Source organism: Sciurus carolinensis, chromosome 9 (assembly GCF_902686445.1).
Source record: "Sciurus carolinensis chromosome 9, mSciCar1.2, whole genome shotgun sequence".
Classification (NCBI taxonomy): Eukaryota; Metazoa; Chordata; class Mammalia; order Rodentia; family Sciuridae; genus Sciurus; species Sciurus carolinensis.
In genome coordinates, this window is record NC_062221.1 from 139,748,340 (window position 1) to 139,763,226 (window position 14,887).

Sequence of the window (14,887 nt, forward strand, 5' to 3'; positions counted from 1 at the left end):
CTCAAGCTGTTTATGTAGACAGGGGTCAAGAAAGCCACTGCTCGCAGCCCACGCTGTGCCTGGCCTCTGCCAGGTCCCTGAGTGGGAGCAGCCGTTGCTGGCCCTGGGCCTCACTGCTGCCCCTGGTGTCCCCAGAGCCAGGACTGCATCGCGGCAGCACTGGCCTGCAGCAAGATCCTGAAGGAACTGTCCAAGGAGGAGGAGGACACGGACAGCTCCGAGGAGATGCTGGCGCTGGCGGACGAGTATGAACAGAGAGCCATTGGTGAGCTGAGGGACCCTGGCCACACGCCCACTGTCCGAGGGTCCCCTTGGCCTGGGTCTTCTGGGACTTCAGCCCCGCTGGCCTGTTTTGCCCCCATGGGTGAAATCTCGTCCAGGGTGCCACCCGGAGGGCCAGCTTTCTGACTGTCCCAGGGTGTGGTGACTGTCACCCGCTGTTCTGACTCAGCTCTTCCTCCGCCCAGGGGTCTTCACCGAGTGCTACCGGAAGGATGAAGAGAGAGCCCAGAAGCTGCTCATCCGCGTGTCGGAGGCCTGGGGGAAGACCACCTGCCTGCAGTTGGCCCTGGAGGCCAAGGACATGAAGTTCGTGTCTCATGGCGGCATCCAGGTGACCTCCCGAGGGCTCTCTTGCAGAATCAGGTGCCCGGGTGCTCTTGGATGGTCCAGGCATTCACACCTGGCCAGGGACAGCGCCCGGTGGCACGCGCTCCCACCCCAGGGCGCTTTCTTCCTGGCTTGTAGATGAGGAAGCAGGTGCCCAGAAAAGCAGGGGCTCAGCCAGGCCCCGGGGTCACAGCTGGGATCCCAGAAGCTGGAGGCCGAGGCAGGAGGAGTGTAGCTTCAAGGCCACCTGGGCGACTTAGCCAGACCCTGTCTCAAAAGCAAAAGGGCTGGGGTGTCACTCAGGGCTAAAGCGCCCCTGGGATCAAAAAAGAGAAAAAAGAAAGCCAGTGGTAGGGCCCAGGCGGGAGGCGGAGGCCACTGCACCGGTGAGGCTCCTGCCGGGAGCAGCGGGCAGCCCCCAGGTGGCCAGGAGCAGGGCCAGCCCTCTGCATCTCCAGGCCTGGGGAGGCTGGGCAGCTCGCTGCTGCAGAGCAGGCGGGGAGCCACCGCGGCCTGGCACAGAGGCACATTCCAACTCTGGGGGCTCCTCCCGCACCGCGTCAGGCGGTCACCGTCTTGGCAGCTGCGCGTGTCCTGGGTGGGAGGAGTCCTGGCCCCACCCAAGGGACTTACAGGGCCAGCTCGTGAGAACCCTGCAGGGTGGGGTCCTGCAGCTCGAGAAGGGAGACGGGATGGGAGTCAGGAGTGGACCCCCACCGGTGTGAGGCCCCTTCTCCAGCCCTTACCACCAGGGCCACAGCCCAGCTCTGCCCATCTGGAGCCCCGTCCTGCATGGGCCCCTGTCCTGTGCTGGCCACCTGCAGCTGGGGCTCCGAGTGTACTGTGGGTGAGGGTGTGGGTGTCCCTCTTGGCTGGGGTGTGGGGTGGGATCAGGGCAGGCTGCAGTGCCCACCGTCCTAAGACCAGCGGCTGCCCACAGGCCTTCCTGACCAAGGTGTGGTGGGGCCAGCTCTGCGTGGACAACGGACTGTGGCGGGTGATCCTGTGCATGCTGGCCTTCCCACTGCTCTTCACGGGCCTCATCTCCTTCAGGTGCAGGCCTTGGGGCTGTGGGGATGGTCCTGGGGTGGGGACCCCTGGGAGCAAGTTGCCGTGTCCTCCTGGTTGTGCCAGGATCCTAGAATGCTGGGGGTGCATGGGGGCCCGCATGCCGCCCGCACCTCTGTGCGCTGCCCACTGCTGGTGGAGGCAGAGTGCTGGCCAGCCCGTCTCCAGCCTCAGCCCCCTGGGAATGGGGAGGGTGGCGCCGGTGGTGCCTCCTGGTGCTGACCTGGGCAGTCCAGGGGGTGCAGGGCACCGAGGCCAAGAGCCTTCCTGTCCTGCATGGCTGGAGTGGTCTTCCCATCAGCAGGGCATGGTGGTGGCTGACGGTGGCTGGGGATTCAGGCCTGTCCAGCACCCCTGTGACCTCCTCAGAAGCAAGTGGTGTCCTATTGAGCTATCAGCCCTACTTTACTGGGAATTGGATGGAGGCTCTGGGTCCCCTGGGAGCCCAGGGATGGACCTGGGGCCTCAGCCCAGTGGCCATCTGGTGACAGGTTGTCCCCCTTTATGGGGGCACCTGACATCTGAGTGTCCACCAGCACCAGGAGACTGCAGGTGGGCTCCACGCCAGGCTGGGCTCACACTGCCCCTGGCAGGAGCCACCTGTGACGTGGCCTGGGCAGAGGTGAAGGTTGCCGGCGGAGCCTCACTGTGCTGGGCTGGGGTCCCTCCCCTTCTCTGTGGCTGTGTGGGTGGGTCCCGAGTCCAGAGGGCCGGAAGCACCCAGGCCGTTGCGTTGGTCTCCCCGTGACGGCCGCGTGACTCGTGCTAGGTGGCACTCCCCAGCGCCTCCCAGGCCCCGTCTCGGGGACCTGTGGGACTGGAGACCCTCGGCCCTCACGCTGGCCCTCCCGTGGCAGGGAGAAGCGGCCCCAGGCGCTGGGTGGCCCCGCCCGCGCCTGCGCCTTCTTCACGGCGCCCGTGGTGGTCTTCCACCTGAACGTGCTGTCCTACTTCGCCTTCCTCTGCCTCTTCGCCTACGTGCTCATGGTGGACTTCCAGCCCACGCCCTCCTGGTGCGAGCGCCTCATCTACCTCTGGCTCTTCTCCCTGGTGTGCGAGGAGACGCGGCAGGTGCGCACCCGGCCCTCCCAGTGTCCCGGGCGCCGCCCCACGGCGGCCCAGGTGCCCACCAGGCTCTCCTGCCTGGGAGACGCCAGCCTGACCATGTCCTCACAGTGGACCTTGCCTGTCCCCAAGGAGCCGTGCCAGGCCCTCGGGAGCCAGTTGAGCCCTGGGCAGAGGGGGCGCCGGGCCCCACATGGGAGCCTCGCAGGTGACCCCACCTCGGCCCCCTGCAGACATTCTCCCCCTGGGCACCTTGTCTGATGGCCCCCAAAGGGGCGACCCACAGGCTTTGGGCAGGTACATCGCTCTCACCCCTGAGAAGGGCATTGCCAAGCCTGGGGTCCCAGCCCACGTCAGGCCGATGACGTGCAGGAAGGGCACTCGCCCCACCCAGGCCCGTCGGAACCCAGGCCTCTCCCAGCAAGGACGTGGGACAACACTCAGGGAACCCTGTCACAAGGGACACTCCCTGGGGCCTCGGGGCCCAGGACTTTTATTGGGCGTCTGTCACCTAGACTGGCTGACCACCCTGTGGCCCACCTCGGCCTCTCCAGAGGTCGAGCTGACCCTGCCCAGCCCACCGCCCCTTCCCCATCACACCACTGGGCCACCTAGAGTGCCCGAGCCCAGGTAAACAAAGATGTGCCTCCAGGCAGCACGGTCCCAGTTCTGAGCTCTGAGGTCGCCCTACAAGACTTCCTGACCGCCTTCGGGCCAGATTAGTGTGGAGGGTCCCCCCTGTGACCCTGCCAGGCCAGCACCAGGGGCAGCAGGTGGATGGACTAGGCTGATGAGTCCCTCAGGGGTGGGCTGGGCCCCAAAGGAGAAGGTTCTGGCCAGACTGACTTCTGGTTGCTGACCTTGCAGGCCGCCAGGCCCCAGAGAGAAGTCCTGCTCACCCCGGGCCAACATGCTGCCCGTTGGGGTCCCTGGGAGAAGTCAGGCCCCTAGGAAGGAAGCACAGGGCTGGGCTGGGCAGGTCAGGAGAGTGCTGAGGGCCCGGCCAGCTGCTCCTGCAAGTGCCTCCTTCCAGTCGGGTCTTCCCATGGGGGCCAGAGGTCTGCATGCTCCTGAACCGGCCTCTCCGGGCCCTCAGGAGGGTGCTCTTCCTGCGGCTCTCCCTCAGACCCAGGGACGGGCCTCGTCGGCCCCTCCACTCGGCTGCTGGGACCAGGGGCCTGGCAGTGGGGGTGGTGGCCACGGGCTCCAGGTCCCCCCAGGGCCCCTCCTTTCTGGGAAGACAGGCCAGGGCAGAGATCCTTGGGGAGCGCTGGCGCCCGGCGAGGAGGCGTCTCCCACACGCACGCACGCTCACACTGGCACACGCAGGTGCACATGCCCTCGGCGGGTCACCGGTTGGAGGGAGGGTCCAGCTGGAGCCTGGCAAGAGCCCGCTGTCCGGCGTGGCTGCCTGCCTCTTGCCACCCCGGAAGGAGGGAGTGTGGGGCGCTGCAGTGACGGTGGTGGTGGCCCCGGCCTCCCCCTGTGGGGCGCTGCAGTGACGGTGGTGGTGGCCCCGGCCTCCCCCGTTGCCTGTCCCCCAGTAGCTCTTCTACGACCCCGACGAGAGCGGGCTGGTGAAGATGGCGTCCTTGTACTTCAGCGACTTCTGGAACAAGCTGGACGTGGCTGCCATCATGTTCTTCATCGCAGGGCTGACCTGCCGGTGAGTGGCCCAGTGCCCTCCGCCCTCAGCCCCGGCAGCTCAGCCTCTGCCCAGACGGCCATCAGAACTTGGGTGACATGGTGCCCTGCTGAGCCAGCCCTCGGGGCTGCTGAAGGAGCAGGGCAGGGAACACAAGTGCCCCTCGCCCACCTTGGATGGCCACCTATGTGCAGGACCACCAGCTGCAGCCAGGAGGCCCAGCTTCCCCGACGCATGGTGGCCCTCTGCCCCCTGCACCCTCCTGCTGGGACGCTCCCAGCCCACTGGGCCCTGTGTCTGAGAGGCCACATGGAGCGACCATGTGGCCTCTCCATGAGGCAGGAGCGACCTGGAAAAGCGTCCTGTTTCCCAGGATGTCCCCCAGTCCTGGCTGTCCTGCTGAGGCTGGGCTTCTGGACCCTCCTGAGGAGAGTCCTGTGCTCCTGGAGGCCCCCGGAGCCTCCAGTGGCCAGACCTGGGCTGGAGGCAGGCTCTGGAGTCGAGCATGGCCCGGGTAGCGGAGCCTGAGGTGGGTGTCTCTGCCCTGCCCGGCTGCCAGGCTCATCCCGTCGACGCTGTACCCGGGGCGCATCATCCTCTCTCTGGACTTCATCATGTTCTGCCTCCGTCTCATGCACATTTTTACCGTCAGCAAGACTCTGGGGCCCAAGATAATCATCGTAAAGCGGATGGTAAGGGGGGACACCCACGCTGGGCCCAGGGGCGTGCCCCTGCAGGTGGGGCAGGCTGGGTTCCAGCTCACCTGTAGTCCCCGGGTCCTGGCCCGGCCTTGCACTTGGGTTCCCCTAAGGCTGCTGGTGTCTGCTCCCGTGCACCACCTCTCTGGGCTTCTCCTGGCTCTCCCTGGCCTCCGAGGCTGGCTTCCATCTCTGTTCTGCTGCGGTGCATTCCTCCCTGGGCCGGGTTGTTGACCCTCCCTCACCCCAGGGTGCTCCCCATGTGGGGTTGGCGAGCTCTCTGAGGATAGGGGTGGCCCCGAGCTGCTGCCCGAGGATCTCTGCCTTCCCACGTCCACGTCGTGTGTGGTGGAGGTTCTCCCTCCACCGCTGGGCACTGAGGAGCTCAGGGAGGTGCACGGGCAGCCTCGGTGCCTGTCTCTCTACAGATGAAGGACGTCTTCTTCTTCCTCTTCCTGCTGGCGGTGTGGGTGGTGTCCTTTGGGGTGGCCAAGCAGGCCATCCTTATCCACAACGAGAGCCGGGTGGACTGGATCTTCCGAGGGGTCGTCTACCACTCCTACCTCACCATCTTCGGGCAGATCCCAGCCTACATCGATGGTAGGAGCCCAGACAGGGGCCAGGCTGGGACATCTGGGGGGCTGTGACTCTCAGAGGCTGGGAGAGCTGAGGCTCCTGCTCCGTCAGCAGCAAGTGCCCAAGGCTGAGTAGAGGTGGAGGGTGTCCCAGAGAGCCCGAGCAGTGCCACACTGAGGCCCGAGTGGGCCGGGGTGGCCTGGGTGTGGGACATCAGCCACAGTTCCAGCGTTAAGTGCCACCCAGCTATTGTCCCCCAGCCCGGGCAGAGATAACCTTCTGTCTCTGGCAGAGAACAGTGTTCACAGAGTTGGCTGTCCTTCTAAACGGCGTCCTTGAGATGCGGTCCAGGCGCCCCAGCCGCCTGCAGGGCCTCCACGCCAACAGCTCTTAGTGCTTCACAGAAGCCCTCTGCAGAGCCTTTGCGCCTCCCGTCGCAGTGGCCTCCCTTCCCCTCCCCTCAGCGTGGCAGGTGCCGATCTGCTTGCTGTTGACCTGCGTCTGTCTCCCTGACCTTTCCCGTAAATTGGAAAATGGAACATAGATTTGGCGTCTGGCTTCTTTCAGAGTGCAGGGTTCCCAGGTCCATCTGTGTTGAGGCACGAGTCAGGGCTGGACTCCCTTTGGTTGCTCAGTCATATTTTGGTTCGGCGGCGCTGCACTTACTGTTTGCCCAAAGCTGGTGAAGCCGCGGTCGTCGCTGTGAATACTGTCGCCGTGAACACTAAGTCTTTTGAGGCTGCACTCCTACGTGCTTCAGCAAGGTCCCCGGAGGCCAGACCCCCATGCTCTTGCCCGTCACCGTCCCAGCGAGCTGGTGGGTGGCCAGGGCAGCTCACCGAGGTTTTGATTGGCATTCCCCTCGTGGCTCAGTGCTGAGCATCCCTTCCTGTGCTTACGAGGCCACGTGTGTCTTCCCTGGAGATGTGGCCCTTCCTACCCTTCACCCATCTCCCCAGGTTGTTCTTTACTTTTCTGTTGTTGAGTTTGAGCATTGTGACACCTGACCCTTTGTGCAGAGATGGTTTGCATTTTGTCGCCACATGATAGTCTTTCACTTTCTTCATGAAAAGACACTCTTTGCATGTGAGTCTTTGATTTTGATGATGTGCAACTGAGCAATCTTTTTAAAATCATTTGTGCTTTCGGGGTCCCGTCTGTGAAACCATTGCCTGACCCAAGGCCGCAGAGATTCTCATGCTGCTTTTCTTCTCAGAGTTTTCTAGCTGTGGCTGCTACTCTGTCCTCTGAATATTTAAATGGCTCTTGGTGTGTGGCCTGGGGTTCATTCCCTGGTCCAGGGATTACCTGCTCACAGGACTGCCCTTTTTCACTGAATTGTCTTGGCATCCTTGTTGAACATCCATTGACCACAGACGTCAGAGGTGACTTCTGGACACTCGGCTTGCCTGTTGGTCTCAGGCTGTCCTTCAGCAGCCCCTCACTGCCTTGCTTACCGTAGCTTTGTAGTAAGTTTTGACATCAGGAGGGGAGAGTCTCCTGGCTCTTTACCTCTTTTTCTTTGGCCTGTGGACCCCAGGGATCCACAATAGTTTTTGGATCAGCTCATCAATTTCTCTAAAAAAAGTCTGGAATTTTGACTGTGACCACAGAATTTCTTTTCACTTATTTTGATTTTTAGTTTATTGCAATAATGGTTTATGCTTTTCGGTGTAGAAGTCTTGTGCTCCTTCTGTTAAATTTATTTCCAAGTATTTTATTTTTTCATGCTGTTGTTAATTTTTTCTTTTAAAATCCTTTCCCAAGGGCTGGGGTTGTGGCTCAGTGGTAATGTGCCTAGCAAGTGTGAGGCCCTGGGTTCGATCCTCAGCACCACATAAAAATAAATAAAATAAAGGCATTGTGTCCATGTACAACTAAAAGATATTTGTTTTAGAAAAATCCTTTACCACCAAGCTCAGCTCCCCTGGGGCTGGGATCCGTGTCTCCCTATGACTGTAGCTTCAGGAAGTGCCCCGGTGGGGCGGCTGGATCCGGGGAGGGCGCGCGTGCCCACCTGGCACTCTAGCTCGGACTGACCTTGGCGGTCACGTGTCCTTCCTGAGGAGGATGCCGGCCTGTGGATAGGTGTCTCTGGGGACGTGTGCGGGCCCCAGCCGGCAGCCGTGCTCACCGGGCTGTGCAGGTGCCCGGGCCTGGGGATCCTTGGCGGCACCTGGAGCCTGGGTCCCTTCCGCCGGCCCCCGTGACCCTGCATTGTCCTCGGCTCCTCCACCCCCACGCCCATTGCCAGGTGTGAACTTCGACGTGGACCAGTGCAGCCCCAATGGCACGGACCCCTACAAGCCCAAGTGCCCCGAGAGCGACGCGGCCCGGCAGGCGCCCGCCTTCCCCGAGTGGCTGACGGTGCTCCTGCTCTGCCTCTACCTGCTCTTCACTAACATCCTGCTGCTCAACCTCCTCATCGCCATGTTCAAGTGAGTGCCGCGGGTGCTGCAGGCGTGGCCGCGTCCCAGGTCCTGCCCTGGCCCACCTCCTCCCAGAGGACCCCACGGGTGTGGCCCGGGACCCAGGGTGCGTTCCACGGAGGCGCCTCAGACATCCCAGGGGCCGTGTGCCTGGTCGCAGCTCCCTGGCTGCTCCCTGGTCACTCAGCATGCTGGCCTGTCCAGGTCGCTGCCCCTGGGGGACCCAGAGTGCACATGTGGCCTGCTCATCCTGGGTGCTGACCGTGCTGTTTGGATAGCTCAGGACGTGGCATTATTTATTCTCTCAAGTTGATGGCTCCACCTGGGAACCTGTGGTGGCCACTGGCTGCTCAGGGCTGCCCCTTGTCCCCTTGGGTGTCCTGCCTGTGTCCCCACCCACTGGGCATGCTCCTGCAGCTCCTGCTGACCCTTCTGACGGTGCTGCGCTGGGGCTTCCTGGAGGCCCATTGTGGCCTCACGATCCCCCTGGCCTGCTTGCCCTCCCGCCAGGCCCTTTCCTCCCACGCTTCTGGTCTGAGGGTCTGTACACGTGGGCCACCCGTGACTGTGGGTCAGCTCTTTGTAGGTAGCGTCCCAGGGACCCAGCAGGGCAGAGGGGCCCTGGCCCTCTCTGGGGAGCACCTTGAATAGTGCCCCACCCTGAGTGTCCACATCTAACCTAGAAAGCGGTGGGCACGCAGTGGTGAGGGCCCTCACAGATGGGACGACCCTGGGTCTCCTGGGTGTCCCGACATCAGCAGGGGGGTCCACACGCGGTGGGCAGGAGGCTCCAAGTTGGGGAGGACATGATGGCAGGAGTGGAGTTTGAGGGTGTGGGGCCTCCAGCTGAGGGATGCGGGGGCCTCTGGAGGGTGGGAAGGGCAAGGGACAGTCCTTCCCTGAAACCTGCTGCAGGAAGAGCCCTGTCACGCTTGGGGTCAGCCAGGGGGCCTTCTGACCTCAGAAGCCCAGGAGCGCGTATTGGACGGTTTGAAGACACCAAGTGGTGGCAGTGTGTCACCACGGCTGTCAGAAACGAGTGGTCGCAGAGCCTTCGCTTTGGAAATGTCTAGGTTTTAAAGAGCGACTTGATGTCTTGAAACATTCCATCTTATTAGAACTTTTAGGATATTCACTCTTTTTGTTGGTGAAACAAATGGTGCAAAGCAGGCCACCTGTCCTGCTGACCTGGGTGGACGCCCTCGTCGTGGGCCCCAGGACCTCCTTCTAGTGTCCCATCTCTGGTTAGTGTGGCAGCTGGTGGGCCAGGGAGTGGGGGCCCACTGGGCTCCTGTGGGCTCCAAGCTTGGAGCAACAGGAACGCCGAGGGGTTCGGGCGGAGTCGGAAGGCAGGAGACCACTGAGAGCGAGAAGCCTGGGCTGGGCCAGGAACCCCCGGTAGCTGGGCTCCACAGCCCACTGCTGCCCCGTGTGGACGACTGGCCTGCCGATGGTGCTCCCCCAGATTCAGAGGCCCCTCAGGCACCCGGCCTCCCCACCTCTGCAGGCGTGCCCCGGCCAGGGCTCCGACAGCCCTTCCCTCCTGTTGTCAGGCGCCCGTCTCCGCTCGCATCAGCTGAGACTGGGCTGGCCGCTGTGTTAACATGGAGAGCCTCCCGCTTGAACGGGGAACTAGAGGCCAGGCTGGCAGAACGCCAGTCGTCTGACTGGGATGTCCTCTGCCCAGGCCCAGCCTCAAGACACACCTGGATGGTGGCGTCTGCACAAGGCCGGGGGGACACCATCTGGAGATGAACCCCTCCTAGAGGTCAACAGCATCGGCGTCTGTCCACTTCTGTCCACTAGGAAGGCTTTCGGCATCTGAGAGTCACGTGGCTTGTGGGCTTTCCCACTGGGCTCTCAGGAAGCTGGCCCACCTCTTGTGGTGTCCCAAGCTGCCCCCCTGTGCTGGCTGCTTCTGCTGCCCTTGGGTACCCACCAGACACCTGCGCCTGCTTCCTGCTAACACACTGACCTCCTGTCCTCCTGACTTCCCTGCCAGCTACACGTTCCAGCAGGTCCAGGAGCACACGGACCAGATCTGGAAGTTCCAGCGCCATGACCTGATAGAGGAGTACCACGGGCGGCCCCCCGCGCCACCCCCTTTCATCCTCCTCAGCCACCTGCAGCTCCTGGTCAAGAGAGTGGTCCTGAAGATCCCAGCCAAGAGGCACAAGCAGCTCAGTGAGTGGCCTCCCAGTCGCCCTGAGCAGCCATCCTGGGGTGCAGGTGGGGCCCTGGGGGGTGGCAGCTCCTTCCAGAAGATGGGAGGCTCAGCAGGCATGCTGACCGCTCAGGTGCGGTGGGGGCAGGTGGCTGACAGAACCAGGGGCCCTAGGTCAGGTCTCAGGTGGGTTCAAGTCCCCTCTGTCTGACCCAGCACTGTCCTGACAGAGAACAAACTGGAGAAGAATGAGGAGGCAGCCCTCCTGTCCTGGGAGATTTACCTGAAGGAGAACTTCCTGCAGAACCAGCAGTACCAGCACCACCAGCAGCCAGAGCAGAAGATTCGAGACATTAGCAGCAAGTACGGGGGCCTGGCGGTCCGGGGGGAGCTGCTGCAATCCACGGGACAGAGTGCCAAGCCGCCTGGGGAGACCCAGGCTCATGCCATGGAGGGAGAACTGCATGTCACTGTGCCCAGATGCTAGGAAATGGCCATCCCTGCCCAGCTCACCCAGCACAGAAGGTGGAAGGACTCTGGCCATCAGAGAGCCCACACAGGTCCTCACCATCGCTACCATCGCCATCACCTGGACCCTTACAGGCCCACAGACCTGTACCCAAAGCTGACCCAGGCCCTGTGGGGTCCTAGGAGAGGCTGGGTGAGGGGAGGAAGACCCACTGGGCTAGAGAAGGGTCAGGCCTCCACAGGAGGCTAACTTGGAAGGGCTGGGGAGGACATCCACACACAGAGTTCAGGATCGTGCCAAGGATGGCTGCCTGTGTGACTGTTGGTGCAGCACCTTGCTGCGGCTCCTTGGGGCCCAGAGCCCAGCCCTGGAACGCTAGCACAACTGTACCGTCTCCCTCTCTCCACTCCACCCCCTTACTTCTTTCCAGGATGCAAGGCTGGAGAAAGATCTTTCTGTTCCCTCCTTTCTGCCCCCAACCCATCAGCCCTTGTAGTTGCTGGCAGGACCTGACTGCCCAGCAGCAGGTTGCAGGGAGACCCAGCCTCAGGGCTCTGCTTCAGCGTGTCTCACTGTGGCCAAGCCCTGCTCCTGTCTGGCTCCAGCTTCCTCATTAAGTGAAGGGAGAGTGGGGAAGGGGACAAGGTGCCACCTAGTTAAGGCAGCTCCTGCTCTGGCATGGAGGTTACTGTAGGTGACAGAGCTGATGATGGTGGTGATGATGGTGGTGCTGATGGTGGATAGTGGTGATGGTGATGGTGGATAGTGGTGATGGTGATGGTGATGGTGCTGATGGGTGGTGCTGATGGTGGTGGTGATGATGTTGGTGATGGTGATGGTGATTGTTGCCGCCCACGGATATTTATTACTGCCCGCGGCAACAATTGTGCGGGTATTTATCAGTGGTGGACTGGAAACTGAGCTACTTCTATTTCTGAGCTGCTTCCTTCCTTGCTTGTTTATAGAGGATAGAGGAAATGAGGCTTACTTGCTTTGAGAGGAGAGAGAGAGAGAGGCTTTGCATAAGAAAGAAAGAGAGACTTTGCTTAAGAGAGAGAGACTACACTTTCAGAGATCTATATCTTCTTAGTTCTGCTGCTCCTTAAAGGTGCGTCCTGCATCCTGTGAACTAAGGGTGCGTCTATCTGAGGTGCTTCTTAGTGATGCGTCCTGTGTACTGCGGTCTGCCTATCTGTGATCTAGAGGTGTGTTCTCAATTCTCCGCTCTGTGATCTGCCTTCCGCTGCTGCCTGCTGCTTCTCTCTGTGAGCTGCTTCTATCTACTTGCTGCCTTTTCTTCTTCCTTTCTGCTAGTGGCTTCTACTCCGCTTCTTTCTGCTAGCTGCTGCTCTACTGTCGTGCTCCGCCTTCTGCCTATGGCTGGCTTATATCACCTCCAGGAGGCGGAGAGTAGGGCCACGCCTCTTACGCAAAGATTAGGCAAGAAGCTAGATGTCCGAACAGGCACGATTAGGAGTGCTCGAGAACACATGCACATGCATTGTGTGCATGGGTGATAAATCACCTGAGTGTGCTTACATGCACATGCATTGTGTGCATGGGTGATAAATCACCTGAGTGTGCTTATGTCAATTACCTCCTCGCTGCCGACAACCTCTGGCTGACTGCCAGGCGTCATCCTGGTGCCGTCTGCATGGCACCCCAAACAGTGATGATGATGGTGGTGATGATGGTGGTGCTGATGGTGATACTGATGGTGATGCTGATGGTGGATAGTGGTGATGGTGGTGGTGGTGGTGATGGTGATGGTGCTGATGGGTGGTGCTGATGGTGGTGGTGATGATGATAATACTCATGGTGGTGGTGATGATGTTGGTGATGATGTTGGTGATGATGGTGATGGTGGTGGTGATGGTGTTGTTGATGGTGGTGGTGATGATGGTGATGGTAGTGGTGATGGTGTGGTGGTGATGGTGATGGTGGTGGCGGTGATGATGTTGGTGATGGTGATGGTGATGGTGATGATGGTGGCAATGGTGGTAGTGATAGTGGTGGTGATGGTGGTGATGATGCTGATATGATGGTGATGGTGGTGGTGGTGATGGTGGTAGTGATGGTGTTGGTGATGGTGATGGTAGTGGTGATGGTGTTGTTGGTGATGGTGATGATGGTGATGGTAGTGGTGATGGTGGTGGTGATGGTGATGGTGATGGTTGTGTTGATGGTGTTGGTGATGGTGGTGGTGATGATGGTGTTGGTGATGGTGGTGGTGATGATGGTATTGGTGATAGTGGTGGTGATGATGGTGTTGGTGATGGTGGTGATGGTGATGGTGATGGTGATGATTGTGGTGATGGTGGTGGTGATGGTGGTGGTGATGATGGTGTTGGTGATGGTGGTGGTGATGGTGGTGGTGATGATGGTGTTGGTGATGGTGGTGGTGATGATGGTGTTGGTGACGGTGGTAATGATGATGGTGTTGGTGATGGTGGTGGTGATGGTGATGATGGTGATGGTGATGGTGGTGGCAATGGTGGTAATGATGGTGATGGTGCTCAGGGTGTTTCTGAAAGGCCCCTCCACCCATTAGGATCTCTGCCACAGAGCCCCAAAACTGGGAGCAGTATCATTGAAGTTCAGCAGTCAGCATGAGAGTACTGACGACAGGTGTGCTGAGGGCTCTCTGGGCCAGGCATTCACCTGCACCTTCTTGCTCACTCCTCCTGCAGAGGGAGGTGGTGTTTATCTATCTTTACTATCGAGGAAGTAGAAGTCAGGTAGCCTGCCATCCACTCATGGTCAACAGAGTGGCCTGGATTCGAACACCTGCCCTGTGACTTTGCAGTGTCCTGCTTTAAGAAACTGGGCTGATCCCAAAGAAATCAGCTCCCATTGTCCTCCTAGCTGCTTCGACCCAGATGTTTCAGAGCTGTGGAGGCTCAGAACGGATCTGATGCCGATGCCAGCCTGGAACCCATAGGAAGTCATGCTCTGCTGGTTATCTCCTAAGGTCAAAAAAGCTTACTTAAAATATAAAAATTTCCAAGACAGTCCCTGCCGAGTGCTTCAGCTGGAGTGGTAACTGGCATGCTAAGATATCACTCACGTTTTCAAAGTCCTGGTTTATGTGTCTAGGAGTCTTGACCAAAAATGCGTGTAGATAAGATCCTACAAAACACCAGGCAACTGGCAAAATGCTGAAATAACCCCCGGGCCCTGCACGGGCCCTGCATCAGCCCTGCCTGGATCTGGGGAGGGATGTGAGGCCCTGGGGCACCATGGGGTACCGGGTACTGTGTGCCAGACCCCCAGCATCGTGGCTGAGCTGAGTTGACTCCAGCTTCTCACCGCAGTGCAGGGCTGAAGGTCTGGGGTCCCTGACAAGCTATCTGCAGATGTAGATGCTTCCCACATCTCATCCCGACCCAAGCACAGGGTCCAAAGATGTCCCACAACTGCTCTAGCGCATTTGCAGACCTGCAAAGGCAAAGCCAGCACTGAAGTGGGACTGTGTGGGTGAGAGCAACGCCCTCAGGCAGAGATCCTCTTCCTCTCCCAAGATGCCTGCCAGTGGTCACACCCCAGTCCCCAGATGCCTGCCAGTGGTCACACCCCAGTGACACTTGCCCACTGCTGAAATGGCTGTCACTCTGTTATAGAAGAACTTTGCCAGCAGTTGGCACCATAGGCAGGAGGAGAAGCCACCCCTGGCAAAACCAGACAGAGCTCTGGGCATGGGCTGACCGCGGTTACTCTGACCATGGTCACAGAGGCCAAGGTCGGCAGAAGTGCCTATGTTTTAGCAAAGTTAAGACAAACCCAAACACTCCCCAAACAGAGCAGTACCCCACCCCCACACCAACCAGCCACTCCCAGTCCCTGTGACTCGGGGCTCAGAGTGTGGGGCAACCTCAGTCCCTGTGACTCGGGGCTCAGAGTGTGGGGCAACCCGGGGCGAATCCAGATGCCCAGCTCAGGTGTGTGCCCCCACTCACCTGCTTCTTCCCAGACCCCTGCTGACCGTCCACCTGGCCCTGTGAGCCCGGGCCATGCGTCTGCTGAGACATGTCCCCTCTGGGGTGCTAGCAGTTCACCTGCAGCAGAAACCTCATTAGAAATACTTCCCAACCCGGAGGAGACAACTGCAGTGCGGGCCAGCGCAGAGCCTGGGCTGCGGGCTCTGTTAGGGCCACCAGCAAGTGG

General features: G+C 60.4%; 1 protein-coding gene across 1 annotated transcript in view; it reads left to right on the plus strand.

Annotated features, from left to right (window-relative positions):
- Trpm2 (transient receptor potential cation channel subfamily M member 2) overlaps positions 1-14,887 on the plus strand; it is a 53,490-nt gene that overhangs the window by 26,389 nt on the left and 12,214 nt on the right. Inside the window, 10 exon segments of the mRNA XM_047563205.1 lie at positions 136-265; positions 468-613; positions 1,550-1,662; positions 2,535-2,748; positions 4,290-4,408; positions 4,947-5,079; positions 5,514-5,685; positions 7,916-8,099; positions 10,093-10,274; positions 10,485-10,617. Of these exon segments, the coding sequence (XP_047419161.1) occupies positions 136-265; positions 468-613; positions 1,550-1,662; positions 2,535-2,748; positions 4,290-4,408; positions 4,947-5,079; positions 5,514-5,685; positions 7,916-8,099; positions 10,093-10,274; positions 10,485-10,617 (1,526 nt within the window).